The 26,886-nt window shown below is 45.3% G+C and overlaps 2 protein-coding genes across 9 annotated transcripts in view; one reads left to right on the top strand and one right to left on the bottom strand.

Annotated features, from left to right (window-relative positions):
* Positions 1–1,885: 1,885 nt before the first annotated feature.
* Positions 1,886–15,341, bottom strand: tubgcp3 (tubulin, gamma complex associated protein 3). The gene is made up of 21 exons (XM_010886306.4): positions 15,089–15,341; positions 14,132–14,239; positions 13,590–13,657; positions 13,415–13,489; positions 12,982–13,202; positions 11,963–12,126; positions 11,310–11,422; positions 10,121–10,315; positions 9,898–10,030; positions 9,636–9,802; positions 8,702–8,812; positions 8,318–8,426; positions 7,305–7,494; positions 7,085–7,220; positions 6,920–6,988; positions 6,337–6,472; positions 6,141–6,229; positions 5,881–6,012; positions 5,651–5,791; positions 2,751–2,867; positions 1,886–2,642 (listed from the first exon to the last, which is right to left on the bottom strand). The coding sequence occupies exons 1-21, from the start codon at positions 15,162–15,164 to the stop codon at positions 2,481–2,483; spliced, it is 2,712 nt and encodes a 903-aa protein (XP_010884608.1). The 5' UTR covers positions 15,165–15,341; the 3' UTR covers positions 1,886–2,480.
* Positions 15,342–16,354: 1,013 nt separating this feature from the next.
* atp11a (ATPase phospholipid transporting 11A) overlaps positions 16,355–26,886 on the top strand; it is a 48,646-nt gene continuing 38,114 nt past the window's right edge. For 7 of the 8 annotated variants that reach the window (XM_010886303.5, XM_034289718.1, XM_013139921.4 and 4 more), the window contains exon 1: positions 16,355–16,789. In XM_010886303.5, the coding sequence (XP_010884605.1) occupies positions 16,751–16,789 (39 nt within the window). In that variant the 5' untranslated portion in view covers positions 16,355–16,750. Of the gene's footprint in view, positions 16,790–22,597; positions 22,674–26,886 lie in introns of those variants that run through there. The other variant, XM_020042485.3, reaches the window with a different exon arrangement.

Here is a 26,886-nt window from a genome sequence, read left to right as displayed (position 1 = left end):
GACAGCTCGGCATCTTCCTATCTCTTCCAAAACCTACAGGACAAAGATCTCTAGGAAGAGGGTTGGGCAGCCCTGCCCTAGCCTAATCTGTGTTCAGATTAGTGAGGATAGAAGGGACAAGGAAACCACTTTATACTTCAGGGATGTCCAAACAGTTCCACAGAGGGCCGAGTGTCTGCAGGTTTTCGCTCTCACCTTGTACTTGATTGACTTATCAGGTTTCTAATTGGTTAGTTTCTACCCTCACCTGGTTGTTTAGGTGTGAACTGGGAACCAATTTATAGGAAAAACCAAAAACCTGCAGACTATCAGCCCTCCGCGGAACTGGTTGGACACCCGTTATACTAATATGTACTATAGCACACTCAACCACATGATTTCTGATCGGTGACCTGACCACACATTTAAAACGTCACTTGTAGTTTCCTTAAGGTTTATCGTCACAATACGAACACATTATTTATCCAGGCTTCAGGAGTTAAAGGTGGAATATTTGGGAACAAAATGTTTAACAAATTGCTGTTGTACGTTAAGGAAGAGTGCTGGGCCCGGTCTCCCGAAAACGTGGCACGTAGCCTTCCTTATAAAATGGACTTTTAACGACAGACTTACGCCTGTTTCCCAAACCATTACGTACGTCGGTCTTTATAAAGTGTATTGGATGGAATTAGGCCATGTTTGTGGTTTGGAATGGAATTAGATCATGAATACTTAAAATATTAAAAATATTGCCTATTGCATTTCGATAGAGCTTGATTACTTATCAGAAGCATATTATTAGTACAGTGGGAGGCCTCAACCTGGTAGTATTCTACTACTACGTAGGTCATTAGGAAAATGTAAAACTCGGAAGTAGCTACATTTAGGTGGGACAAAATATATCCAACCAATGGGGTGGACTTCAGTCAATCAAACTCATATGTCCGAAAATCGATCACGTGACATCAAATTATCAGTTCCTCCCGTAGCTATAGATATGTTATTCACATAGCAATCACAACACGATTGGTTAACTGGGAATATAAAGCATAGTTTGAAAAATCCTCTCCCATGGTTTGAAATAAAAATGGGACGCAAGAGAAAACCTTCAGAGCTGAATAAATCAGTGTCCTTCTTGACGAGGTGAAGGCACCAGCACCGATCCATCAAGGCAGTAGCCTACGATGCGGGGTTACGGACTCGAGAAAGTTAATTTTGAACACTTCATTATTTCTTGTTTACGTATGTTTTTCTTTATCTTCCGTTGGCAATTGCATTCAATTACAGTCACCTCCACTCACGCACTTATTATATAGGCAAATTTGTCTAAATAAATGTCTAAATCAAAACTGTTTGATACGTTATATTCGTTCTATTGCCTTAATATTAACTGTTTGCGATCACTTTGAGGGAGGCGCTATTTCACAAAAACAGTGAAGTGCCTATTACGATGGACTAACGAGGGGTCCGCAGCACTCGTTAATTAACGAGCGATGTCACGTGCCACTTAAGTAACGATGCTTTCGGGAAACCCACGGATAAAATAACGCGTTTTACGTGCATCTTACGTTCATCTTAGTGCTTTAGGAAACCGGGCCCTGGTCATAACGTGAGTTTCCCATGCAGAACCGGCATGGAAAACCGTCAGAAAAACACTTAAAAAATACAAACCAATCAGGCAACAAAACCCGTCAGTCATTAATGTAGCCCTAGGGTTAACATTTCTCAGTCTCTTTTGAGGTGGAAGTCAACTGTGTTTGTGCCTTCATACAATTGTTATAAACAGCTGTAACAGTGTTTATTAACAGTTATAAACACAACTCAGACTTTAAGACACTGGTATGAAAAACAAACATAAGTTAAAAAAAGTATAATATTCACAGAACAGGTAAACAAACCAAGAGGGTAAAACAAAATTAACATTTTTTAATTATCAAATGTACAATATGAAATTCATAGGTTGATGGTAACCAATCAGACACCTCAAAGGGTCAAAGGTGAACGCACAACTGGATCAGAGCATTAAAAATAAAATACTTTGAAAACCGCACAGCTCCCAATTGGACATTGGGAACATCTGGAAAAAGTGGATGTTTGTCGGTGAAATGAAGCTTGTTTGTGCGGGAGTAACCTGACAAATTACATTGCGGGTAAAGGCAGCATTTCTAAATACTCTGTTGTTTGTTAATGTCAGAATGACAGGATTCCCATTTAGCCCTATTTGACTTGGGGTGTTAAAATGCAAGGCCTGATGGAATCTGAAGTCACCATTTTACAATGTCATCATCTTATCCATCCACACTTAGCCCTAATAATATAATCTGTCAGGCTCTTGTGTAATGTTTAGGTTCTGACTGGTTCTATTATGATGTCATCATGTCAGATTAAGTCAGGCCCTTCTGTGGTGTCGTGATGCGATTTGACCCCATTATCATCTTCAAAGTCATATAAATGCTGTCCAGGCTGATTCCTACGCGGTGTGACATGGCGGTCAGATCAGGTCAGATGTTGGAGGACCGTCGGCTCCTGGTGGCCCCGAGCGAGGCCCTCAGACGCGGGTCCCTGGCCCGGTAGTGCTCGTTGAAATCCAGCCTGAAGCTGAGGAAGCGCAGACTCTCGTCTGGACTGGTCATTATCAGCACCAGGAACTGCTGCACTATGCCCTGAGAGCACAAGCAAAACACAGATGAAGTGAACAGCAACACAGCCACAAGAATGTCCTCCAGAAGCCCCCCCGTAGCAGCCAGGGGAGTACAGTGGGAGGCCCCAACCTGGTAGAAGTGCGTCAGTATCCGTAACTGAGAGCGCATTTTTGGTATGGTCTCCTGGAACTCCTGGATCCTCCGGTTCTCCTCGGCCTCCTGTTCCGCAGTCACGCCCCACTCACCCTAAACACAGACACGAACGGGGTCAGAGTTCAGAATAAACGTTGTTGAACCAAAAACCTGCATCACTGGCATGAGAGTTGCTAATGCCATCTCTGCACTCCTCAAACATCCTTTAGAGAAGTGCTTGATCCATCCGATTCCCACCATCCTCCGTATGGACAACTGACCTACACTGTCCTTCAGGATATTTACTCTGAACAACCAGTTTCTAATGACTGATATCAAATCCAATATTTCCCCTCGCTTACCAACAGCATGTCACTCCAGAACCTCTTAGCCTGGACCTGGCTTAGATACAAGCTATTAAGAGAGAAACTTGGCAGAACGAAGGCTGGGTTTGTTTTTACAACACTTGTACTGGGCGCTGCTGTCTAATCGATAGACGGACAACAACCGCACAGCCATTAGGAGGGAACCCGAGTCGGTCTGTGGCAGAGTTCCAAAGAGAATGACGACAGGGGTTTGGACTCGGAGGCACTTACAAAGAAGAAGAAAAATAAGAAAAAAAAAATACGTAATGCACATTTCTGTAGAGTTTAATCGACCCAAATAAAAATGATGTGAGTAGCAGAAAGTAATATGCATGTGTACAAGGATGTTTTTTTAAGGAGATAATTAAAACATTTGACAGCAAGGCATCTTCTTAACTGTCAAAAGGTTAAAATATGGAGTAATCAACCCCTCTACTGACACATGCCGTAATAACCTAAAAGTTTTTTTAATACATTTGCCAAAAATCAACCCACATGAACGTACTGCTCTTAACAGCGCACTCGAGGAGAGCAGTTCCATATGTGATGGAAAGAACATTCCATCCGAAAACATGCTAATACTAGCACAGGCTGATAATGACTGTGCTTTCGGCTTCTGGACAATGAAAGACAGTTGATATTAAATCCAATAGAAAAGGAGAAAATGCTAGCTTCACAACGCTGTTGTGTCACCAGCAACTAACTGCCTTCTCAAAGCAACAAGAGACAAAGTCAAACGTTCAGCTTTCAAACAACTAGGTAGGTATTCAAACCGCGTAGCCTACTGCCTCCAGCTCACTGCACAGTGGTGGGTGATATACTGAAGGCTTGCCCACCATGAAAGAAAAACTGAAACATTGCCTAGGTACACCAGAGCAGAAATGAGAGCCGTGACGCAATTAAGAGTTGGGAAATACTGTACAAGCCATCAAAAATCTATAATCTCATCATCATCCTTTTCTTCCGCTTATCCGGGGCCGGGTCGCGGGGGCAGCAGTCTAAGCAGGGATGCCCAGACTTCACTCTCCCTAAAAACTTCCTCCAGCTCTTCCGGGGGGACACCGAGGCGTTCCCAGGCCAGCCGGGAGACATAGTCCCTCCAGCTAGGTCTTCCCCGGGGTCTCCTCCGGAAGGTGTTCCAGAGGCATCTGAAACAGATGCCCAAGCCATCTCAGCTGACCCCTCTTGATGTGGAGGAGCAGCGGCTCTACTCTGAGCTTCTCCCCCTAAGGGATCACCCAGCCACCCTGCGGAGAAAACTCATTTCGGCCGCCTGTATCCGGGATCTTGTCCTTTCGGTCATGACCCAAAGCTCATGACCATAGGTGAGAGTAGGAACGTAGATTGACCGGTAAATCTTCACCACGACAGACCGATACATCGACCGCATTACTGCAGAAGCTGCACCGATCCGTCTGTTAATCTCCCATTCCATCCTTCCCTCACTCGTGAACAAGACCCCTAGATACTTAAACTCCTCCACTTGAGGCAGGCACTCTCCACCAACCTGAAGTGGGCAAGCCACCCTTTTCCGACTGAGGACCATGGCCTCGGATTTGGAGGTAGGGATTCTCATCCCCACCGCTTCACACTCGGCTGCAAACCGTCCCAGTGCATGCTGAAGGTCCTGGCTTGAAGGGGCCAACACGACAACATCATCCGCAAAGAGCAGAGACGAAATCGTGTGGTCCCCAAACCTGACACCCTCCGGCCCCTGGCTGCGCCTAGAAATTCTGTCCATAAAAAATTACGAACAGAACCGGCGACAAAGGGCAGCCCTGCCGGAGTCCAACATGCACTGGGAACAAGTCTGACTTACTGGCGGCAATGCGGACCAAGCTCCTGCTTTGGTCGTACAGGGACCTGACAGCCCTTAGCAAAGGACCCAGGACCCCATATTCCCGAAGCACTCTCCACAGGATGCCGCGAGGGACACAGTCGAATGCCTTCTCCAAATCCACAAAACACATGTGGATTGGTTGGGCAAACTCCCATGAACCCTCCAGCACCCCGTAGAGGGTATAGAGCTGGTCCAGTGTTCCACGGCCCGGACGAAAACCACACTGTTCCTCCTGAATCCGAGGTTCTACTATCGGCCGTATTCTCCTCTCCAGTACCCTGGCATAGACTTTCCCGGGGAGGCTGACAAGTGTGATCCCCCTATAGTTGGAACACACGCTCCGGTCCCCCTTCTTAAAAAGAGGGACCACCACCCCGGTCTGCCATCCCAGAGGCACTGTCCCCAACCCCCACGCGATGTTGCACAGGCGTGTCAACCAAGACAGCCCCACAACATCGAGAGACTTGAGGTATATATGTAATATATGTCTGGTGACTGGTCTTTCAAAGCATGTGTTACACCGGCTGTAACTTTTACTCTACTATAGTATGCAAATTAACTTAGCAACAAATACTCTTGACCAGTTAAATGTATTTTCAGTGGCTAGCCAAATAACTGGTAACATCCCTACTTGAAAAGACTTCGCCCTCTCTGGCGGCCAAAGCGATCCCTTCAGGCCTTGGCCACCATACCTCAGCATCCTTCTGCTTCTTGCGCTCCTCAAACTGCAGCCTCAACGTGAGCTCCTCCAGGGCGGAGCGGTACAGAGAGTCCTGGGCATTCTGGAACTCGATGATCTGGTCGAAGATGGCCCTCAGCTGGTTCAACAGCGACTGGAGACAGGGCAAGGAGAACACGTCGACATGAGTTTGTTAAAGGGCGTGTGTGTCCGTGCGTCAGTGTGCGTCCGCCCGTGACCCACCCTGCTGTTGCTGTCCAGTAGGCAACGGGAGATGACAGAGTCCAGGAACTCCTCGTGGGCAGCGATGATGTGATCTAGGTCCTGGGCCTTCTCCACCTTGTTCCAAAGCTCGTCGCAGCAACACTCCAGCACCTGCGCGCACGCGCACAGAAAGTTTGAGAGAAGTGCAGGAGATGGCTAAGGGCTGAAAGCCACAGAGAACGAAGGAGTGGATGGCTCGACCCTGTTCTCTCTAGTGAATGAAAGGTACCAACTCTGACCTCAAAGGTGATGTAATACTGCATCTGGTGGATGAAGTGGACCATCTCAGAGGCCAGGATGTGACACTGGTGTAGCACGCCAGACAGCTCTGCAACAACATCAGACATGTCACCAGGGTAGACTCTAACAGCTCTGTAGCATGTCTCCCTCTGCTGGCCAGGAGGGGTAACTACAGTGTTGTGTGTGTGCCCTCACCTGGCATGCTCTTGAGCAGCTTGGCGTTGCACATCTGTCCCTTCCAGATGTCTGTGAGGATGTACTCCATGCGCTTGGCCCGCCACAGGAAGTTGAACACCCGCAGATAGTGGTTCATGCACTCCCGTGTGAACACCTGACACAGCCCGCGACAGACAGAGAGAAGAAAGAGAGAAAAGCAAAAGGAGACAGAGAGATGTTTTGTTTGGCCCAACCCACCAACCAGCTGGCATTTGCCTTCAGGTACTGAGATTCTGCAGTGGACCGTGAAACATCAGCACAAATCCCAACATGTAATAATAAATGAACCCAAAGGAAGCAATGTGGGCCTCTAACACCACCCCCTGGATACTATAACAGGTAAGTAGGGTGGGCCTCAAACACCGCCCCCTGGATACTATAATGGGGTTGACAGGGCTTTGGTAAACAGTAGTGGCCCCTATTGGCCCTGGGGCTATAGGACTCAAATGGAGCGCTCCCTATGTGGCTCTTGGGACCCAGACACTGTTGTCGATTTTGAAGGAGACAGAGACAACGCGACAAGAAGACAGGGTGTGTGTGTGTGTGGTCGGGGTGTCGTTACCGTTGCGATAGGCCCCTCTACGTGGTAGTCCAGACTGAAGACGTCCCAGCCTGTGTCCCCGGGAGACACCTAGAGGAGCCCAGGGGAGAAGACAAGTAAGGCTTTAGCTCTGAGGGCCGACACCGTCTCGGGGCTGGGGTTAGAACCTAAAGCCTAGCGGCGTACCTCCAGCAGGCGGACGTCCAACCTCTTGAGGATCTCGGCGTTGTCGTACTGGGCGTTGGTGGCCCTCACCGCCGTCTCCAGGATGCCCGTCAGGTTGTGCTGGTACAGCGTGGTAGCTGGGCGGGCCAGCTCTGGTCTAAAGGGGACAGAAGCAAGATACATCAGTGTGCCGTGCGTGCGTACTCGTCCGTCCGTGCGCGTGCGTCGCCGGTTAACTGACTTGAGCAGGTCCATCAGGTGGCGTATGAAGTCCCCCTGTCCCAGCAGAAGGTACCGTCTCATGGCCTGCAGGTGCTCTAGCAGGAGATAGTTCTGGTTGAGGACGTTCAGCAGGTACTTGCTCGTCTCAAAGTAGGCCGCGTCTATCTTCCCCTGGAATGCCCCCTCCAGGTCGGATAACAGCTCCGCGGCTGGGGAAACAGGGGGTTCATGTGGAGCGTGGGGGCCTTGTCAGTTCAGGTACACACTCTCCCAGTTGTAGCCAGTAATTAAATCGGGTTTGTTCAAGGGGTGAACGGAAGGCAAAACGTGACTGTAACTGAACTTTTTACGGTCTCCAGAAAGGATCTATAACTCGTGACAGAGACGGCAGGCTGAACAACAAGCTTTTCCCATTACAGCGCTACTTATAGGCCCCTTCAGACTGATCTAAAGTAGTGCAACATAAAGGGAAATCTAGGATGTTGAAGGTAAAAATACCCATCTCCTTCCGTCTCGTCAGCTGTCAGGGGCCTCATGGACGACACTATGGAATGATGGGTAAGAGTATTGATCAGAGGCCGAGAGGAAAGCGACTCCAGAGCGTCGATACGGCGGAGGAACATCTCCAACAGATCAATGCACCCCTGCCCTCCTCCTTCCTACACACAACGCTCGTTTGGCCATGAGGAAGGCTTCTCGCTTTAATGGGAAGACCCGGCCTCCTCCCACTGAAGGGATATCAAAGTGTCAAACTATTAGCCGGGCGGCTCGAACTCTGAGTGACGATTGGCTGAGAGCCGTGCTTTATGAAACCATACAGCACAGCTGTGACGGAACATGTATTTGTATTGTTCTAACTGCGTCGGTGATCAGATGACTCTGCGATGCGCTGTGCCTGAGAACCAGTCTAAGCCATGGTATGTTGGCCTGACAGCCACACTTAAACATATCAAACACCAATGCTGTCTCGAGTTAGGCACTGACAAAGCCTCTTTCATGGTGTTGTGGTTGGGGAGGGTGCAGAAAGCGTACCATCTTTCGGGGAATCTACGGACTTGGCGGCGGGGAGGATTTTCCCAGGCGAGGTTCTGTCATGGCACACCTGATGTAGGAAGTTAATGGACTTTCCGATCAGAAGAACCTACAGAGAGAGAGAGAGAGAGACAACAGAACGCAAAGTACTTCAGTCTTTAATTTGAAGATAAAATTATTGGTGTTCCTGACTTAACTATATAAAAGGGGACTGTTTCACCAAACAGTGATAAATCATAAAAAAAAAAAATTCTGTCCCCAATTTGAAAAAGGCAATTTTTGGGCTTAAGCTTTAAGCTTAGGGCAAAGTGTTAGTGTTAGGTTGAGGTTGAAGTCGGACTTAAGGTTAAGATTAAATGGATAATTCAGTAAGTGTGTGGGAACCTTGCGGGCCTGGTCCATGGTGATGAAGGTGGGGATCATGGACTTCCTCAGTGAGTACTTGTCATGCCAAAGTCTGTCAGTCTTCACTGTGGGGTCAGACGCCACAAAGAACTACAAGGGAGAAGAATCACCATCATCATCATCATCGTCATCATCATCACCACTACCATCATAAAAAAGTGAAATGGAACTGCTCATGATCTTCTTTGAGCGATACAACTTCAAGCCAAAATGCATAGGGATGAAGAGAAACCAGATTCCCAGGGTGAAGTAGCCCGTTAAATCCTCTGCCATCCTTGTCTTTCAGTTCCAGCCGTTGCGTATAAGCCAGAGGACGTGAGGACTGTTCAAGGTCTAACATAACTTCCTGGTTATTTGACAGAAGTGCCTGTAAGCTGCAGAACCCTCGCCTCATTTTCCTGTGCTGGGAAAGGAATGTCTCCACTGCTTTCATTTAGCCCTGCTACGGGCCGGGTCAATACACTGGCCTTAAATAAAGTGGGGCCCTTCTGAAAATAGCGCAGTGGTTCGTTTTGAAGGCCGGCAACAACTCTGCTGGTCTCGGCACCCGCGTGGTCAGCACAGAGTACCAGGTGGGCCCTGAGAGGGTCATTGAGCAGTAGACCTGTGCATTAGCAGTAGATTGACGGTCTTCCACTGTACGGCGGCGGCAGAGGACAGGGAGATGGATGCGGGCCCCGGACAGAGACGGGGAGAGGAGAGACGACCATCACTCAGTTCTCCATTACTGTCCTCTCATCCGTCCTCATCCGGGAGGCGCTCGGAACACCCCCCCCCTCTCCTCAGCCCCTCCCTCTCCGTAATGGGAACGAACCGACGGCTGGACTCGGAGAATCTAATAAATGTGTTATACTGTATGGCGCGAGTGTGTGTGTTATAATCTATTGTACGGGGGTGTGTGTGTGTGTGTGACCTCATGGTAGGTGTCCTCCAGCTCTCCGTCGTAGATCCAGCGGTACAGGAAGTTGAGGATGGGGTGGGACACCAGGCTGAGGATGTGCTGCACCAGAGCTCTCATCTGAGGGTCTCCAGTCTTCCCATAAGCATGGACTGCTGATGCCAACTCACCTCCCTTCCTCCCTGCACACACACGCGCACGCACGCGCACAGTCACTCAACCGGACCAGGACACCTAAACATCCCCCGTCCCTACCCGGGGAGACCGCCAGACAGACCTTGGCAGAAGTCGACGAGCGCGGCCAGGGTTTTGAGGCGGACCTTGGGGTCGTAGGTCCAGACCAGTAGGCGCCTTAAGGTCAGGCTGCTCTCCACTCCCAGATTCACCCCCTGATCCTCCTCCACCTGCAGCTGAAACAAGAACACAGGCCGTATAGCTTGAAGAACCCGGAATATTCCCTCGGGGGAGCTGGTGCAGCGGGCTGAACGTGTGTCTGTTACCTGCGAGTGCAGCACCGACAGTAGTCTGTAGTACTCCTTGAGCTCCTGATGCAGCGAGGCACAGAAGCTCTGTCCCACCAGTCCGAAGGCACGGTCCAGGCTGCGCGAGTCTGTGTACTTCCTGATCTTGTTGTGCAGCCAGCCCAGCTCGGCCAATCGGCTGCTGGTGTCCCTCAGAGACTTACAGACTGCCACCTGGGGGGGGGGGCAAACAAGGACATATCATACGGTATGACCTATGCACACAGGCACACTGACACTGAATGGGTCATATGAAGACGGGGGGTGGGGTGGGTTACAACTGCTGATGTACCTTGAATTACATCTCTGTCCTTCATTTTAGAAACACCTATTATAAAAGCCAAAGCTAAATCGGAAGAGCCTTTAAATTCTCGTTTCATCACTTACACGCCGGGTTGTTAAGAATTCAATGAGCCTTTTAAACAGGTAGTCAGAACGGCAGACATGGTTGTGAAAGCTTGAAGTCTTTTGGCAAGAAGCCTGGAGCCTAAACTGTAAGCGGTCGGTCTGTGCTGACCAGGCCTTTAGATGGAATAATAAACGAACCAACTTGTCTGCAATAATGTTACATTTATCTGGAATTTATAATTCCAGAAACAGTCCTAGATTTATTTCGAGAAAGCCTAAGGAATCGCCTTTGACGGCAACATTTGGAGTGAGTGTTGTTCCCAGACTAGTGCACAGACAGCTATACACTTTACATTGAGGAGACACGTCGCTAAAACAGAGAGACAACCGTCATTTGTAGAAATATGAGAAAGAAAGCCACATCCTATTTATCCCCGTTTAAAAAGGGATGCCAGGCCAAATAGCCAACTATTGATCTGTAGATCTTTTTTTTTTCTCTTGCAATAGATCAGCCTCGATGTCAGGAGCACTACAGCCGAGTTTGAAACGCTGCCACTCGGTCAGGAGTTTCGCAGCAGCCAAAACAGAGGAGTCAGTCAATAAAGGCCCTGGCAAAAACAGATGGAGGTACAGCACTATTTAAATACACTGTCGACCAATTCTCACAAATAACCTTGTAAAAAAGGTAGTTAAGGTCAAACTGCTTATATAGTCGGTTCTCTGTTTTTGCATTTGTCAGGGAAACATTTCCTGCATGAAGTGGCACAAATAGCTACCAAGGCATGGACCCTGGTCATGTACGAGTGAGTGCTGAAGTCACCTTGGAGTCGATCTTGTAGCAGTTCTCAGTGTTGCTCATCTTAATGAACTTGCCATCAATTCCCTGGAAAACATACAGGATGTCTCTGACCAGCGCCCCCTCGCCAACCTCGGCTGGAGACCAAAAAAAGATGAATTCATAAAAAGCACTAAAATGTATTGTCAGGGGCATTAAAGTTCTTTCTCCATTCCATGTTTTTTCGTGAACCCAAACCCGATCAGCACAGCAAATTAGATCTTAAATACCAGGGGAGCACTAGATGTGGAGGAAATTACGGTATTATCGGAGGGTAATGTTCATTGCAGAACATAAACATGTCATTGCAGACATTTCCCTCAGAAATAATCTGTTTAATATTGAGTGTTAAGTGTGTGGAGAGCAACCTGCCAGTACACACACCCTGCCAAACAATCGATTGATTTCTGTTTATTCTATAACATTATAAAAACAAACATTCTTAAAGCAATGCAGATGGAAATTCCCAGGATCAATACAATAAAAAAAATTGTATAATACATTCATGTTTTTAAAAATGTTTCCCTACTTTTACTGAAACCATATTACAGACAGAGAATAGCTCAATAGCATACTTACAAGATGAACAATAATTGTCAAGCATTTCCAAACGAGGTTTCATACACAAGACAACTCACAGGTGGGGTCCCCATCACGACGAGGTCTGGGGGCTCGGTTGGACAGGGCTGGGGGGCCCAGAGGGGCCCGTGAGGTAGGTGCCAGGGTTGAGGCGTTGGGAGTGGTGGGGAGAGCCCACGCAAGCCGAGAGCCCAGCTGCTGCCCTGCTGACTGGGGTTGGTGCCTGGACAAAACACATCCACTCCTTTTACTATATTTGCAAGGACAATATTTTTTTCCTTGTAATACCAAAACCTGAAACAGACCCTAACATAACCCGAAAAACCCTAATCCTAACCTTAACCACTAACCCCAATTGTAACCCTAAAACTAAGTATAACCCTAATGTTAAACTCAGGTCTAAATAACAATTATTATTATTTTTATTTATTTTTTTATTATGTGAGGACTGTCAAAGTGTTCACTATGCTAAATGTTTCTTAAATGAGAAACTGTTCTCAACGTGCTTACCTGGCTAAATATTTTTTTTTATATATTTACACGGAATCACTTTTTGAGTAAGAACCTCTGGTTCTAACAAGAAATACATGCAGACCAACACATATGTAAGTTCAGATGTGTTCCGTCCGCGTCGACATCCCAACATCTTCCCCTACACTTGTTCTCGCAATTCCAACTGTCCTGTAGGCCCATTACTAACGCCTGGGGACAGTGCTAATAGCCTGGTAATGAGGGGCTCTCGCCTCTCTGTTGTAAACCACAGAGAATGGCTTCAGAGTCTTGACACTGAAGCAAAGCCTCGGCTCCAAATGACTTTTATAGTGTTAATGATGTAACCTCCCACTACTGAAATAGGCCTACTTACCGGCAACAGAAGAGAATAGCCAGACTAATAATACATAAGTGCTGGTGGGTTTGTGGAGAAAGACATTCATAATTGATGCTCACAATGGAATGAAAATGTCCTGCTGAAATAGATGGGTGCAAAGAATGTTTCCCCCCCCCAAAGGGGTTCTCCTGATTTAAGATCCCTTCAGGTTCTAAAGAACATCACCAGAGTCTCGTCAAATGGTCTTACCCGGCCAGCAGGGACTGAGGTGTGGGCGTGGGCCCGTTCAGTGAGTACACTCCCAGGCTGCTGATGCCACTGGTGCCCATGCTGGTGGAGATCTGAGCGGCCCCGGGCCCCAAGCGCTCGGGGTAGCTGAGAGGCAGGCTCTGGGGCCGAGTGCAGTAGAACGGGGTGGAGTGGGCGTCCCGGGGCAAGGCCTGGGCAAAGAGTGCCCCGTAGTTGCCCACCTAGCAACGGCACATGACACCATCAACGAATCAATTCAATAATCAAATGTTCCCGAATAGCAAAGCCAGCATTACATACGACATTCAATGCTAAAGGTGCTAACATGGCTGCAGTGGAATAACTGTTTACGATGATGTAGCCTGTAGGACTGTAATGTTTCCTATTCCTGTATATGGTTATGGTCAGTATTTATAATGATAGGTATACCCACTCTGGATGGTTTCCTGGGGTCTTCACAGAGACTGAGCAAAAGGTATAAGACGGACCACCTTTGTTTCAGAACCCCCTGGTAATGGAAAGCACAACACGCATTGCCAATGGGTTCCCTACGCAATTCCTCCAAGCCATAAGAATACGCATCAGGGTTAACAGAACATAAGGCTGACCTGAGTCTGGAGTTTCCTGTGGAGCTCAGAGAACAGGGCTGCATCACCCTCTCTCCTCTGCTTCAGCACTGGGACCAGAAGAAACCCATTTAAAACCCAGCCAACTTGGGCTAACGAAATCCACTCAAATAAACAGACATAGACCGATTCCAAAAACAAGTTAATTAAGGGGTACATCTCTCTTGTACACAGGGCTAAGTGCTGTTATTTTTGTCTTTACTATAATTTGCAATCGATACATGTGCATTAGTAGAGGTAGTCTGACCACAAAATCAATCTATTGAGATTTACTATTGTAGAGGCTCCTGACAAATGTATTTATGTATTGAAAAATCTGCAATACTGTCACCTCTAATGAGAGACAGAAAGGTTCTACAGGGAAATAAAATACAAAAAGCATACATTTAGGACAGATTAATGTTTGTAACTCAGTTCAAAAGCAGTAGTGCGCAAATGCCCCTTTCAACTATTCAGAAGGCATTATAGGAAGATACATTCAGCAAACCTGTCCAGTGGGGAAAAAAAGTCTGAAGGTCACTCACATTCTTTTTTGATCTTCTCAGACACTAGGAACTCATCCCTCTCAATGGTGGGAGCATAGTTACTCCCAATGACTCTAACTGCATACTGGAACTGGTGAGCTACTTCAGCTGAAATGTAAAATTGGTTGCACTGAAATATTGTTGAGCGTTGAATATTTGCTGTTCTGATACGTCACTACCATTTAAATACTGTACTGATTAGTACATTCTGACTGGCAGGCCAAGCTATCTTTTCATCCCCAGCTGGTAACTTGAACAAGGCGTTGTAGAAATAAAATACACAACAGTTGTCAAGCGTTAGTAAGCTAACTGGCTACGTTACGTTAATTTTAACAGCAGCACACCCAAAACCTATTTACAGTTTGCTATAAAAGGTAGCTAGCAAGTTGCTAACATTAATGTAACTCCTATGACTAACTTTTCCAGCTTGGCTAACTAGTTTGATACATGCAACTGTCATTTGTTAAGTAAAGCCTCATATGTCTTGTTAGGTCTAAAGCCTGCTGTACTACAGCATCACTTAAACTAAGGGATAAGCAGAAGCAAGCTAACTAGCTGGTTAGCAACAGTTAGCTGGGGCCTATACAGACTATTGTAAGTAGTTACCATGTTTTATATGGCTAGGTAACTAACTATACAGTTAGTTTTGACGATAATTAACTTGGCTTAATGCGTGGGCTGTCACAACCGTTCAGTAAAGTTAGATATCTACAGTATTTAGCTGTGCAGCTAATGATACACTACATGTAGTTACCAAGGTAGCTACGTACTGTAGCGAACTTAGCTAGTTACCTTAGAAAGATGACCAGAGGACCAATGGCATGAAGCTATTTTAACAGCACCATGATTAATTTAGCTACCCTTAACACTATTCAGCTAACTAACTAGCCAAGGTAGCCAACACAGAACCGCGCCTGGGCTAGCTAACCTTAACTAGCATAGCTACAATATAGATACCTTCGCTTTTCCCAGTGATCCTGCAGCAGAGACTTTGAAGAAGGACATTTGGTGACTTTTGATCTATGGTAGCCATTACGTTGAGGTGTTCTCTTTATCTTAGCTATATTAGATACCGGCTGTAATTGTACTGGTACCCGCTACGACTGTTCTTGTCCTGGGTTTCCACTGGCAGCAACAGCCATTTTAACAGAACCCGCCGAAAGCGTCCTCAGTGGAGGCGTTGCTACTAGCAAAAAGCAGAGATGGGCCACTGTATGAAAATATTGCCCTCTAAAACAATTCAATGACGCCGAAGGTTCCGATGTTTCTAGTTCCTAGCTTCAACCATGCTTACGCGGGGATGTTGCAGTAGCTAGCTGATATTCTTTTAATATGAGCATGTTCTGTATTGCCTTTAAATTATTTAATGTGAGTTAATAAAAAAATACAGCTTAATCGAACGATATTCTGCATTTTTGTATTTCAGAACCAAGAAAGTGGACAGCTCCCTAACTTCATTGACCCCCAGTAACAGGCAGCGGTGTTTAGTTTTATATGTCAACTTTTTTTGGAAAGACTTTCAGCTAGTGTGTTTGCTCTGCAGCTGGTGTGTTTGTTGGGCTATTGTCTGAATGAACGAATTATATTTTTAAAGAGCAGCAGTGGTCATCTGTTTCCTTGGCCCAGCACCATATCTGAACATTTTGTTTCATTCATTTTTCTTTTTTTTTTTGCTTAAATTTTAAATTAATTTCATAGATTTTTGTTATATTGGGAAGCATATACTTACATTGCCAAAGCAAGTAAATTAAAAGTTAAATAAACTATCTAAAATGTTAATTAAACTCATTCTCAACCGTTATATAAAAAAAAAACACAACACCGAATGTGATGGTATTATTATTATTTACCTTTGTTAACGGAAATTAATTAATTAGTAATTTGATCTAATTAAAATATTGTGATCCAATGGTTGCAGGTCAGAAATCTTAACGCACAACACACACAGACACACACAAAGGCACACAGTTATGTTAATACGATTTCATCATTCAAAACTTTGTCATAGATGTTGTCATGCATTTATTGGGAATGTGTCCTTTCAGTGACTTCTAACTCTTAGCGAAAGCAACAGTTAAGTGAATTACTACACTTATTGTGCTGAGCAAGGCATGTCTGTACGAAACTGATAAATTCCCGTGGGCAATTTTGTGACAGTAGCCTGCGCAAGCGCTTACGGCTCCCCGTGACGTATGATGAAAGAAAAACTCATTTGCCCACAGCCGAGAGCCAAGAAGATTACAGGCGCGAGGAAGGTGAGGGAAAGGAGGACAGGAGAGGAAAAAGACGGCGTTGACTTTGACCATAAATAAGTAGGCGTCTGTGCTTTTGTAACATTAGGGGAAAAGAAGACTGCACTGGTTTCGGAATAATAACAATTCCGCATATGAATGAGACCAAAACTATGAAAGCGCGTGCGTATTTGAGCCTTACCTTTCCGATTGCCCAATAGATTACTGATAGGATAGAATTACAATAGTCGCACCCGGACAATAAAAAGTGGCCAGTCCGAAGATCATGGAGTATAGAGCAGAAATAAAAAATAGCTAGCGTCAGAAGATTAAAGAAGACGCTAAACAAAAAAACAAAAAACTTGGAGCAGCTTGAACCTGTTAAAGAATGAATTTTAGCACTATTCGGAACTTCATCACAAGATGGGTAAGTAGGCTACAAGCACTGAAATACTTTCTTGGAATCCAATTGGTTCTTAAAGTCTGCGTATGTATTGTTGTTGCTGACAAAATAATTTTCCAAATTGAGTCTGTCGTCCAAATGTTTTGGAATGTGAAAAAAACAGTATTAACACAGGATCAATGTCAACTCATAGCTAATTCATAGAATAGATAATGTTTTGTACGTGAGTGCGTGTCAGTCTGCAGAGAAGGTTTATCGATTCGCGTGATATATACCATAAACGACCGGACAATATATAAACCAAATGTGATTCGTGAGTTTGCATAAGACAAACAATCAGCCCTTATGTTTATATGACCGCCAGTTAAGAACATATTAAAGCTTATGACAATCTAACTTTGTGGCAAAGAACGTAAGACTTAGGACTGATTTGCAGCAGGTGAAATCAGTAGTTTACAGTAACATATTGGTTATCTAGGAAAATGATGTGTTATTGGCATTACTCCAGGGCTCTGCTCACATGAGCCCATGGGTTCCAAGGCATGTGGATAAGCTTATGGACACATTACCTACTATATTCAGTCTCTGAACAATGCAGAAATAGTGTGGCGCTCTTGGGTCAAATGCTGGTGGTTAGCTGGCAAGAACACACTTAAAAATAAGTCTCCTTGGATTTAAGACATAGCTTATTGCAAGATTATTGCTTGCAGATCTGCATTGTTCGAAACACCTATATTACTTCATTGTCTTGGTGCATCAATGACTAATGTTTCACATGGAGTTTGAACACCTCAGTAACATGTTGTTGTTGGTTCCCAGCTTAACTGTACCAAACCTCAATGAACTAGTCCGCTAGAATGGAACTCGTCACCTCTGAAGGCTGTGCCTGTTGTGTTCATTAGCAAACAAATGCTCTGAAAGACAGACTGGGGCTCTGATTCCCCACGCGGACACACACAGCCTTGCTCCGGTGATGGATGACGGACAGGCAGTCAACAATGGCAAATCGGTGACGTCATGGTGATTAGCCACAAACCTTAACCCACAGGCCTTTACTACACTCTCTATATGTTATTACACCACATCACCTTTGATGGGTGGGAGAGACAGACACAGAAAGAGATATTGAGAGAACAGATGGTACGATTGAGGAGCGTCGGTGATAGAGACAGGAGGAGAATGAGTGTGAGTGTCCCGGAGAAAGTTCTTTCTCTTTGGTCTCATTGTAGGAGGCTACTTTAGATTCCTGGTCCGAGGGAGAGAAGCCAGTTCACACTGGGCGGGTCAGTTATCACACAAGTGGTGGACTGTTGACAGAGAGAAAATAATGTGGAACAAAATGCTCGGTCCCCCTGGAACTCTGATCTAAAGCTTTTTAATGCTCCGTGGCATGGGGAGTGGAAAGGGACCGAGATAAGGGGAGGAGAGACTTAAGTGCGCACTAAATGGTCCAAACAGTTGTCCTGACCTGTTTAGCTATGGCGAGAGAAGAAGTAGTCTTGGGAGCGGAATTGTTCAGAAACACTCGCGCACACACTCACGCAGTAGTGTTTAATTTTTAGTTAGGCAATTTGAAAAAGTCATTGCCTTTCCCAATGCGGCACTAATCTTAGTATGTGTCACTTAGTAGTATGTTTGCCTACTGACATTTCCGTACAGGCACCTCATAGTCCCTCTCTTGGTCATCTTCTTCAGCCATTATCCTCTTAGGCTGGTAATGCAGTGTTTTGCCAGTTTATGTGTGTAGCTCCAACATTTTGATCCATCCCCTGATGGTGGCTTGGGTCTGTTGAATGCATGATTTCTTTGGTGTTACTCTCCTGTGTACAGGGGCATGGATTTTGAAGATGTCCCCCTAGAAAATGTTCCGCCCCAGGGGAAATCAGCCGGAATCCAAACATTATCAATTATTCTGTCAGAAGTCTTAGTCGACGTTGTTTGTTATCTTCTCTACAGTTAACTATGGTTGGCGATGAGCATCTTTGCAATTGACAAACAGACCGTCAGACAGGCAGACAGACAGGGAGTAACAACGAGGTAAAGATAGTTACAGGCTGGTCATTAGCACTAAGGTGAGAGATTGCCTGAAACATTCGACCATGGCTGTTTTGTTGCTGACTAATAGGCTTGTCTGGACAGGAAGTGTGTCCTGCTGACTTCCTGCGTCCTGGGGATTAGGTTCAGGCTGTGGGAACCGTCTCTTTATTGCTCTTCTCTGTCGTTCTCTCCATTCTGTCGCTCACCTCTTGTTTTCCATTTCCCTGTCCTCCCTCTCACTGTCCTCCATCTCCAGCTCAGTTTTTTTTCTCTCCGCCTTTCTCTTTTTTTCTTTCTCTGTCCACACAAGGTGCAAAATAAAATCCTCTCAACCTGTTGATATTCTATTCAGGCATTTAACGATTTATTGGACGGAAAAGTGGTGAGAAATAGAGGGGAATCAAGGAGTGAGTTCAGCGAAGTACTAAAACCTTTTCATGATATACTTACTCATGTAGTGGAACATGTTATTGTATTCATGACCTCCTAATGAATTTCTCCAACTGGGACAAAGAAATAGCAAATTGCTTGGGTTTGAAGTGGAAACCTATGGGTATGTAATGGTTCTGTTAGCCTACAAGCTGATACTTTCTATACACTGTATAGCATGCGGTTAGTGTAATTATGTGACAGAGCAGCAGATAATCTTGTTAGAATTCTCAGATCTGACAAGATTAAAAATCTGTTGTTGTGCTCTTCAGTGAGGTGCTTAACCTTAATTGCTGATGTATGTCACTCTCAGTAATAGCATCTGTTAAATTATAAAAAAAAAAAGAATAATAAATAAAAAGTTTAATGAATTATTCATACTAGTCAGTAATACAGCATTATAACATTTGTATCCACTTGTCTTATAGCTACGAACAGAAATACGGCATTATAACATGATATCTAATAGTGTGCATGCTGTATGTGGTAATACAGCATTATAACATCTCTGTTTAGTCCTTTGATAGCTACAGACCGTACTGTAATATATGCTGCCTAGCAACCCACCTGGTGTTCATGCAGGGAGAGGAGGGGATAGGAGGGGTGTTCTGGGATTAGTAGGATCTGAGCTAAACGGATGAAGAGCCAGGCCTCTCAGGAACATGACACCACTTGTCATTAGTTGCAAGTCTAAGAATGTGGTCAGGGGTGTCTATAATTCACACAAAGCTTTTGCCTGAGCAAAAAGTACAACCCTATACTTTCCATGTGCAACATGTACATTGAAAAACTCTAAAGTACGAGATAATCCGCTTGAAAGCTTTAAAAATCGTATTTCTTCTAATGTGAGGTCTGAAGGGATTTTCATTGATATGGGCTAGCTGATTGAATGTAATTTGCAGGTCTCATCGGACGTCAGTCTACATATATTTCTCCTGTTGTCTATAGTCACTGAGCTTTGACGTAAGCTTCCTGTATTGATTTAGCTGTGGTGAGGTTAAGTAGCAGTATTTGGACTGTGTGAGCTGTGTAATTAAGAGGGTTTCCACACCTTGCTGCACCTCACTTCACCCACCAGGCGCCCACGCCCAGGGGCTCTCAGCCAGGTATTAACAATATGCCCCCTCAAACTAATCCTCACATATCTGCCTTTACCGCTTTAGCACAGATCGACAGAGCTCCTCCCTAATCTATATTGTTTTATCGTTCTCCTTTATTTGGATGAATTCCGTTCTTTACAATAACCTACCCATTCAATATGGGTACCTCAAAATTAGAAAATGCCAAACCGAGTTGACCTTCCAAAACCTGTGTAACTCTACTTTTTCAGGAATAATAGAGAGTACTGCTGAGTGTTACAGTATACAAGGATACCGTATGGACTAAAAGGCTTATGATGGATGGCATTGATTTAATGGAGCAGAAAAGGGCCCATCAGGAGAGAATGAGCTTGAACTTGGTAATGTTCCTCTCAGTGATTCCAGACCTTTGGATGGAAATGCTATCAGAGTGCTGATTGGGGCAGAACCTGCCCCCTTAGAAGATCAGATTTTACAAAACAGCTCAGAGACAGGAACCTACACAGTCCGTACAGAGACAGGATCCTTCATCAGGTGTATATCAATTGTCTGAAAGTGCTTTTGTCTGAATCCAGTCAAATTGGAATTACAGCACTCCTTTGTGAAAGACATATTCTGTCCTCAATGAGACTTACTGGATAAATAAAGGTTAAATATAAAATATATATTTTTAGGTGTACTGTGAAATCTCTATTCCCACAACCCAGGGGGAACTGTTTAAACCAGTTCCACATGATCCGACTGAACGGCCATTCTACTCTGCAGCATGTTAGAAAGAGAGCAGTCTTATTTCATACCGCATGTTAGAACACTAACTCTACATTATTTCTGCATGTTAGAACACTGTGTCCATTCTACACAATATATTTCTATCTGGTTGGGAATGTTTAGGTCGTTCTATCCTTGAGATCCCTGTTCCTGAACCATTACAAGCCATTCTGTCTACCCACTGCAGAGTCAGAGAATGGGCCAACCTAACTAATAAGTGAATGGTGATGTAATCGCGCTGGTGGATTGTGGATGACAGTTTGTCAGTTTGATAGGACATTAGTGAAGTGAAGCGTTACTGTCTTCTCCTACCGCACTATCCACATAGACAGAGACATTCTCGACTTCTTCATTTAATGAACTGGCCGCTCAGCCTGGAAATACATTTTCGGTGAAAAAGAATGATTGAGAGCACTAGCGGCAGAGGACGACCAGGAGAGGAAAATAGAATGGAAAGAAAATTCCCTTTTGAGATAATATACATACACTACAGAAATACTTTTGAAGAGTCATTTAAACAGGATGCTGTTAATCCAGTAATCCAATCATTCCCGGTATGGTTTGTACCTCTTCAAGCTCCATACTGGAATGGATTTGAGGTACTAATGGAGGAATAATAGTGAGATTTCTTAAAAATATGTAGCAGGAAATATAGGAGGCACACAGTCAGTTCTGTCAGACACATGGGCGTTCTTCTGTAAGCAGGATGTTAGTGACTAAGAGTCAGGGTGGGCCACCTGAGGAGCTGAGTGGCTGATGGGGAGGTAACGAAGGATGTACAGTAGAGGCCGAGTACTACGCCTTTCACTGCCTGGCTAGGTAAGGCCAAAGGTAAGAGCCGCGGCACAGTGTACCATAATATAGTCCCTCCTGGTCTAAACAACGAGCAAGGGCATCAGGATTCACACACCCTGCCCTCTGACCCCAGGTCCTGATGAGCAGCGTGAATAAGCAGTGTGTTTTTCCCGGTCCTCTCTGTCTCGCAGTACAAAGACCCATTTGATTAAGAGTTATGGGTTGGTTCAATGGACGTCACATTGCTGGTGTGTTTTGGCCTTGGCCACTTACTTTCCCATGCTAGCTGTCGTTTTACTTTCATGTGATTTATAGTTCACTTATCTACTTGACACAATCTCGAAGCAAGGCTGTCACCAGAAACAAGAAACAAGACATGACTTTCTGAAATCTTGTTTCAGAGTGTCACCTTCTGAAACACGCACATCCCATTAATCAGTGAGAATGACGTTCACCTGATTTGTACCGTCGTTGGAACACAATCCTTCTGCTTATCCATTGGCTCGGATGATCGAAAAGGAAGATCTGTGTCAGAGCGGAAAGTCTCAATGGATTTTCTGCCCCTGAAAGACTTGATCATTTGATCATCATGTGACCACTTCCACCAGACAGCGTTAAACAGATGAACTGGAACGGAGGGCTGGCCGTGTGGTACTGATGACTACAGGAGAAGGCACTGAAACCACGTAAGAGGTCTTAGAAGCAGGAGTATGGGAGTACCGGCAGTGTGTTCTAGGGGAAGAGCGTGGAGTGATGGGAACGTCTCCCAGAGTTGAGAAACGATGAAGATGCTGCCGCAGGTAGACCGCGTGTTCCGTGGCTGAAGCCCCTATGCATGGTTTTTGGGTTGTGTGGTTCTCTTACGCTGACCTGTGATTGTAATAGTAATGGATATAGGTTGCGTTAGACTTCACAGTGAAGGTTTGGTTGGATCCACAGGGTAAATCACTCATTCCGACCTAGCGCGATAAACGGTGCCCTTTCATGGCTTGGTTTGTGTCCGCAGTCTGGTGGCACAACGGGAGCCAGATGTTGGCAGCGGAGCATGTCGCTGTGAGCCATCCAGAAGTGTCATGACTCACCATGACTCCCCGAACAAACCAATGGCGGGGGGGGGTATCCGTCACCCGCGGAGGTTTTCTGTGATGCCAGTAGTTATTTGCTGGCTATTGACAATATGGGTTTAAAGACGGAGGGTGAGAATGGATTGGAGAAAGGAGAGAGGGGAGGAAGTGGGGGAGAGAGATAGAGGGGAGAGACAGTAGAGGGAGGAAGGGAGAAAGGTACAGGGACTGCAATAATGAGGTGATGAAGCTCAAATTGAAATCTTTTCATGTTCTTGGGTGTGAGGTTGAGTGGATTGTGAAAACATGCTAAAATGGGGGGCATTTTGGGAAAATCATGGACTTATTTTTGTTTTTGTTACTTTCTCATATCCTGTGGTCAATTCTAAAGGATAATCATATTTCTTGTCCTCACATTGGGAGCTGGAGAATGAAACAGTCTTAAAATGGTAGGTGTTACTGACCGCTAATCTGATCTCACGAATACAGACTTTTTCAACTCTTTGCAGACTCATTGAGCTCAGCAACAGAATTTCATTGTTTCAGCATCACTTCCGAGTGAAGCCTGTGTGTGTGTGTGTGTGTGTGTGTGGAACACTCAGGATAGGTGTCTAATCTAGAAACTAGATATTTATAGTTGGATTTCGCTGACAAAGCCTTTCTTCATATCAAAGGGCCAGGGAGGTGAGTGGCTCTAATGTTGCCATGGATCGATGGAAGTGTCTAGTAGAGAACGGAGAGGCCGCTATCAGTGACCTGAATGGGAACAGGAGGTGTTGGGGTTGTCTAGCCTGAATGGGAACGGGAGGTGTTGGGGTTGTCTAGCCTGAATGGGAATGGGAGGTGTTCGGGTTGTCTAGCCTGAATGGGAACGGGAGGTGTTGGGGTTGTCTAGCCTGAATGGGAACGGGAGGTGTTGGGGTTGTCTCGCCTGAATTGGACAGGAGGTATTCAGGTTGTCTAGCCAGAAATGGTACGGGAGGTGTTGGGGTTGTCTAGCCTGAATGGGAACGGGAGGTGTTGGGGTTGTCTAGCCTGAATGGGAACGGGTAGTGTTGGGGTTGACTAGCCTGAATGGGAACGGGTGGTGTTGGGGTTGTCTAGCCTGAATTGGAACGGGAGGTGTTCGGGTTGTCTAGCCTGAATGGGAACGGGTGGTGTTGGGGTTGTCTAGCCTGAATTGGAACGGGAGGTATTCGGGTTGTCTCGCCTGAATGGGAACGGGAGGTGTTGGGGTTGTCTAGCCTGAATGGGAACGGGTGGTGTTGGGGTTGTCTAGCCTGAATTGGAACGGGAGGTATTCGGGTTGTCTAGCCTGAATTGGAACGGGAGGTATTCGGGTTGTCTAGCCTGAATTGGAACGGGAGGTATTCGGGTTGTCTCGCCTGAATGCTTCGTCTTTGGGGTGCGGGGGTGGGTTTACAAATTACAGCTCTGAGGGAAAATCATCTTTGTCCATTCCAGTATTTTCCCTTAAAATGTTGTTCAGTCTAAAATGACAAATGTTTGAGATAATCCGGTAAAAGGTCTGTGTCGTTCCGTGTAGCCCGACTCGAATCTCTGACACGTCTACCTGACTGGTGTGTACTGTCTCTGTACCCGGCTATGCTGAATGTTTTATAGGTAGTTAACGACTGACCGACTGTAGTGGTGTAGTAAAGTGATGCTACACAGCCAAAACACACACTAACACACGCACAAATGCACTATCTAGTTTGGAGGATTAGATGACAACATAGATCTAGCCTCACTCATTCTCTTAATCTCTCTTCACTGCATTAAGGAGACCATTGGAGAAAACTAGGAATCTAATTTCAACTTTTCCAGTGAGACCAGTTAAAACACTTTATTCAGACTCGTTCTTCTGTCTCTGTCACTCATGGTACGTAGTTGTTCTCTCTCTCTCTGTTGCTCCCCTCCTTCTTTCTCCGTTGCTATGTTTTTCAACATTTATTTCGGTATCTATTTACTGTGTAATCGGTTGTCATTTGCTCTTTAAAGTGTTGCTTTGTTTGAGAGTAGAGTTTTTTTTTAGGGAAATGGAGCTCTTCCTTACAGAGTTATGCTATTTAGAGATGATCAGATCAGATGAGGGTCAAATGAGGGTCACTGCCCCTCACATGACCAGAGCCTGACCATAAGTACTCCTCCAGGACTGTCTGTCCCATCCTCCAGGAATGTCTGTCCCATCCTCCAGGACTGTCTGTCCCATCCTCCAGGAATGTCTGTCCCATCCTCCAGGACTGTCTGTCTCCTCCTCCAGGACTGTCTGTCTTCTCCTCCAGGGCTGTCTGTCTCCTCCAGGACTGACTCCTCCAGGGCTGTCTGTCTATCCCATGACTGACTCCTCCCTGTGTAGTCCCATGATGCTGCAGATTAAGTAAAAACAAATGAATGTCAAATCTTATAGTGTTTTAAAAACATTTTCAAATCTAATGGAATATAGGACTCATGAAGGCTACTGTATGCCATATAATAGACTTCAAAAGCTATTTTGTGACAAATATGGTATGGAATTGGCTCCACATGTACATTATGCTCAAATAGTCTATTGGTTGCTATCTTAAATAGTAATTTATAATAAGCTATGGTGGGTATTCACAGAAAATAAGTGCCGGAAGTTGCACAGAATTCTTAAAACATCCACGTTTCCTCAGTGTGGTCTGTTGAGCAAGCATTAGCACACGTAGTTACGATTTATATTTCTGTTCAAATGGATGATTTAAAAGGCTTAAATATTTTAACAATGACATTTAGGCTTTCTATATGGTTGCTGTTTAATTGAATGTAGTTGAGTGGGTGTTTCCCAGCATTTAAAATGCTTTGGTTTCTCTGCGTGTGTATGTTTGTGTGTGTCAGTCATAGCTTTAGACAACAGGCGGTTTGTTAATGGAAGTCAGGCAGAGAGCATGTGACTGGATGACTGGCAATGGTGGCTGGCCTCAGATTAATGCTGTTGTCTGACACACTGCCTCTTAGCCTTGGAGCTCACACACACACACACACACACACATACAGGCAGTTCATGCATGCTGCCACGGTTTCCATCAAAATGGTGCTTAACATCAATGAGAAGGTGAAGATCAATAGCGGAAGAGGTTAGCAGGGGAGACAGGGCAGAATGCGATGGAGTTGAGGACCTTGCTTGGCACTGATCAGACAAGGCAGATAGACAGGTAGACAGACAGACAGGCACACAAACAGGCAAATAGATTGTAGCCATCAACCAAGCCGTTTATTCAAATCCTACTGCTTATAGAAACACTTGTACACTGACCACCATAATGGAACTAAAACCTATGGAATCATACTGTTTCAGTATGATTCAGTATGAGTGAAACAGTGGCAGTAATAACATGACAGAGAAACAATAGCAGTAATACAGTGAAAGTGAAACTTTGGAAGTAATACTGACAGTGAAACAGTGGCAGTGAAACAGTGGCAGTGAAACAGTGGCAGTGAAACAGTGGCAGTGAAACAGTGGCAGTAATACCGTGACAGTGAAACAGTGGCAGTAATATTGTGACAGTGAAACAGTGGCAATAATACAGTGACAGTGAAACAGTTGCAGTAATACTGTGACAGTGAAACAGTGGCAGTAATATTGTGACAGAGAAACAGTGACAGTGAAACAGTGGCAGTAATATTGTGACAGTGAAACAGTGGCAGTAATATTGTGACAGTGAAACAGTTGCAGTAATAATGTGACAGTGAAACAGTGGCAGTAATACTGTGACAGTGAAACAGTGGCAGTAATACAGTGACAGTGAAACAGTGGCAGTAATACCGTGACAGTGAAACAGTTGCGGTAATGCAGTGACAGTGAAACAGTTGCAGTAATACTGTGACAGTGAAACAGTGGCAGTAATACCGTGACAGTGAAACAGTTGCAGAAATGCAGTGACAGTGAAACAGTTGCAGTAATACTGTGACAGTGAAACAGTGGCAG

Source organism: Esox lucius, chromosome 22 (assembly GCF_011004845.1).
Source record: "Esox lucius isolate fEsoLuc1 chromosome 22, fEsoLuc1.pri, whole genome shotgun sequence".
In the NCBI taxonomy this organism is placed as follows: domain Eukaryota; kingdom Metazoa; phylum Chordata; class Actinopteri; order Esociformes; family Esocidae; genus Esox; species Esox lucius.
The sequence above is the reverse complement of the archived record's forward strand: the minus strand, read 5'-3'. Positions and strand labels throughout refer to the sequence as shown.

What these genes read in the sequence shown, in the direction of transcription:
- tubgcp3 (XM_010886306.4), bottom strand. Translation starts at nt 15,164, where the DNA reads ATGGCTACCATAGATCAAAAGTCACCAAATGTCCTTCTTCAAAGTCTC. An exon ending in CACCTGATGGACCTGCTCAA is followed by an intron (nt 7,221 to 7,304) that starts GTCAGTTAACCG and finishes TGTCCCCTTTAG; the next exon opens with ACCAGAGCTGGCCCGCCCAG. An exon ending in TACTGGACAGCAACAGCAGG is followed by an intron (nt 5,792 to 5,880) that starts GTGGGTCACGGG and finishes CCCTGTCTCCAG; the next exon opens with TCGCTGTTGAACCAGCTGAG.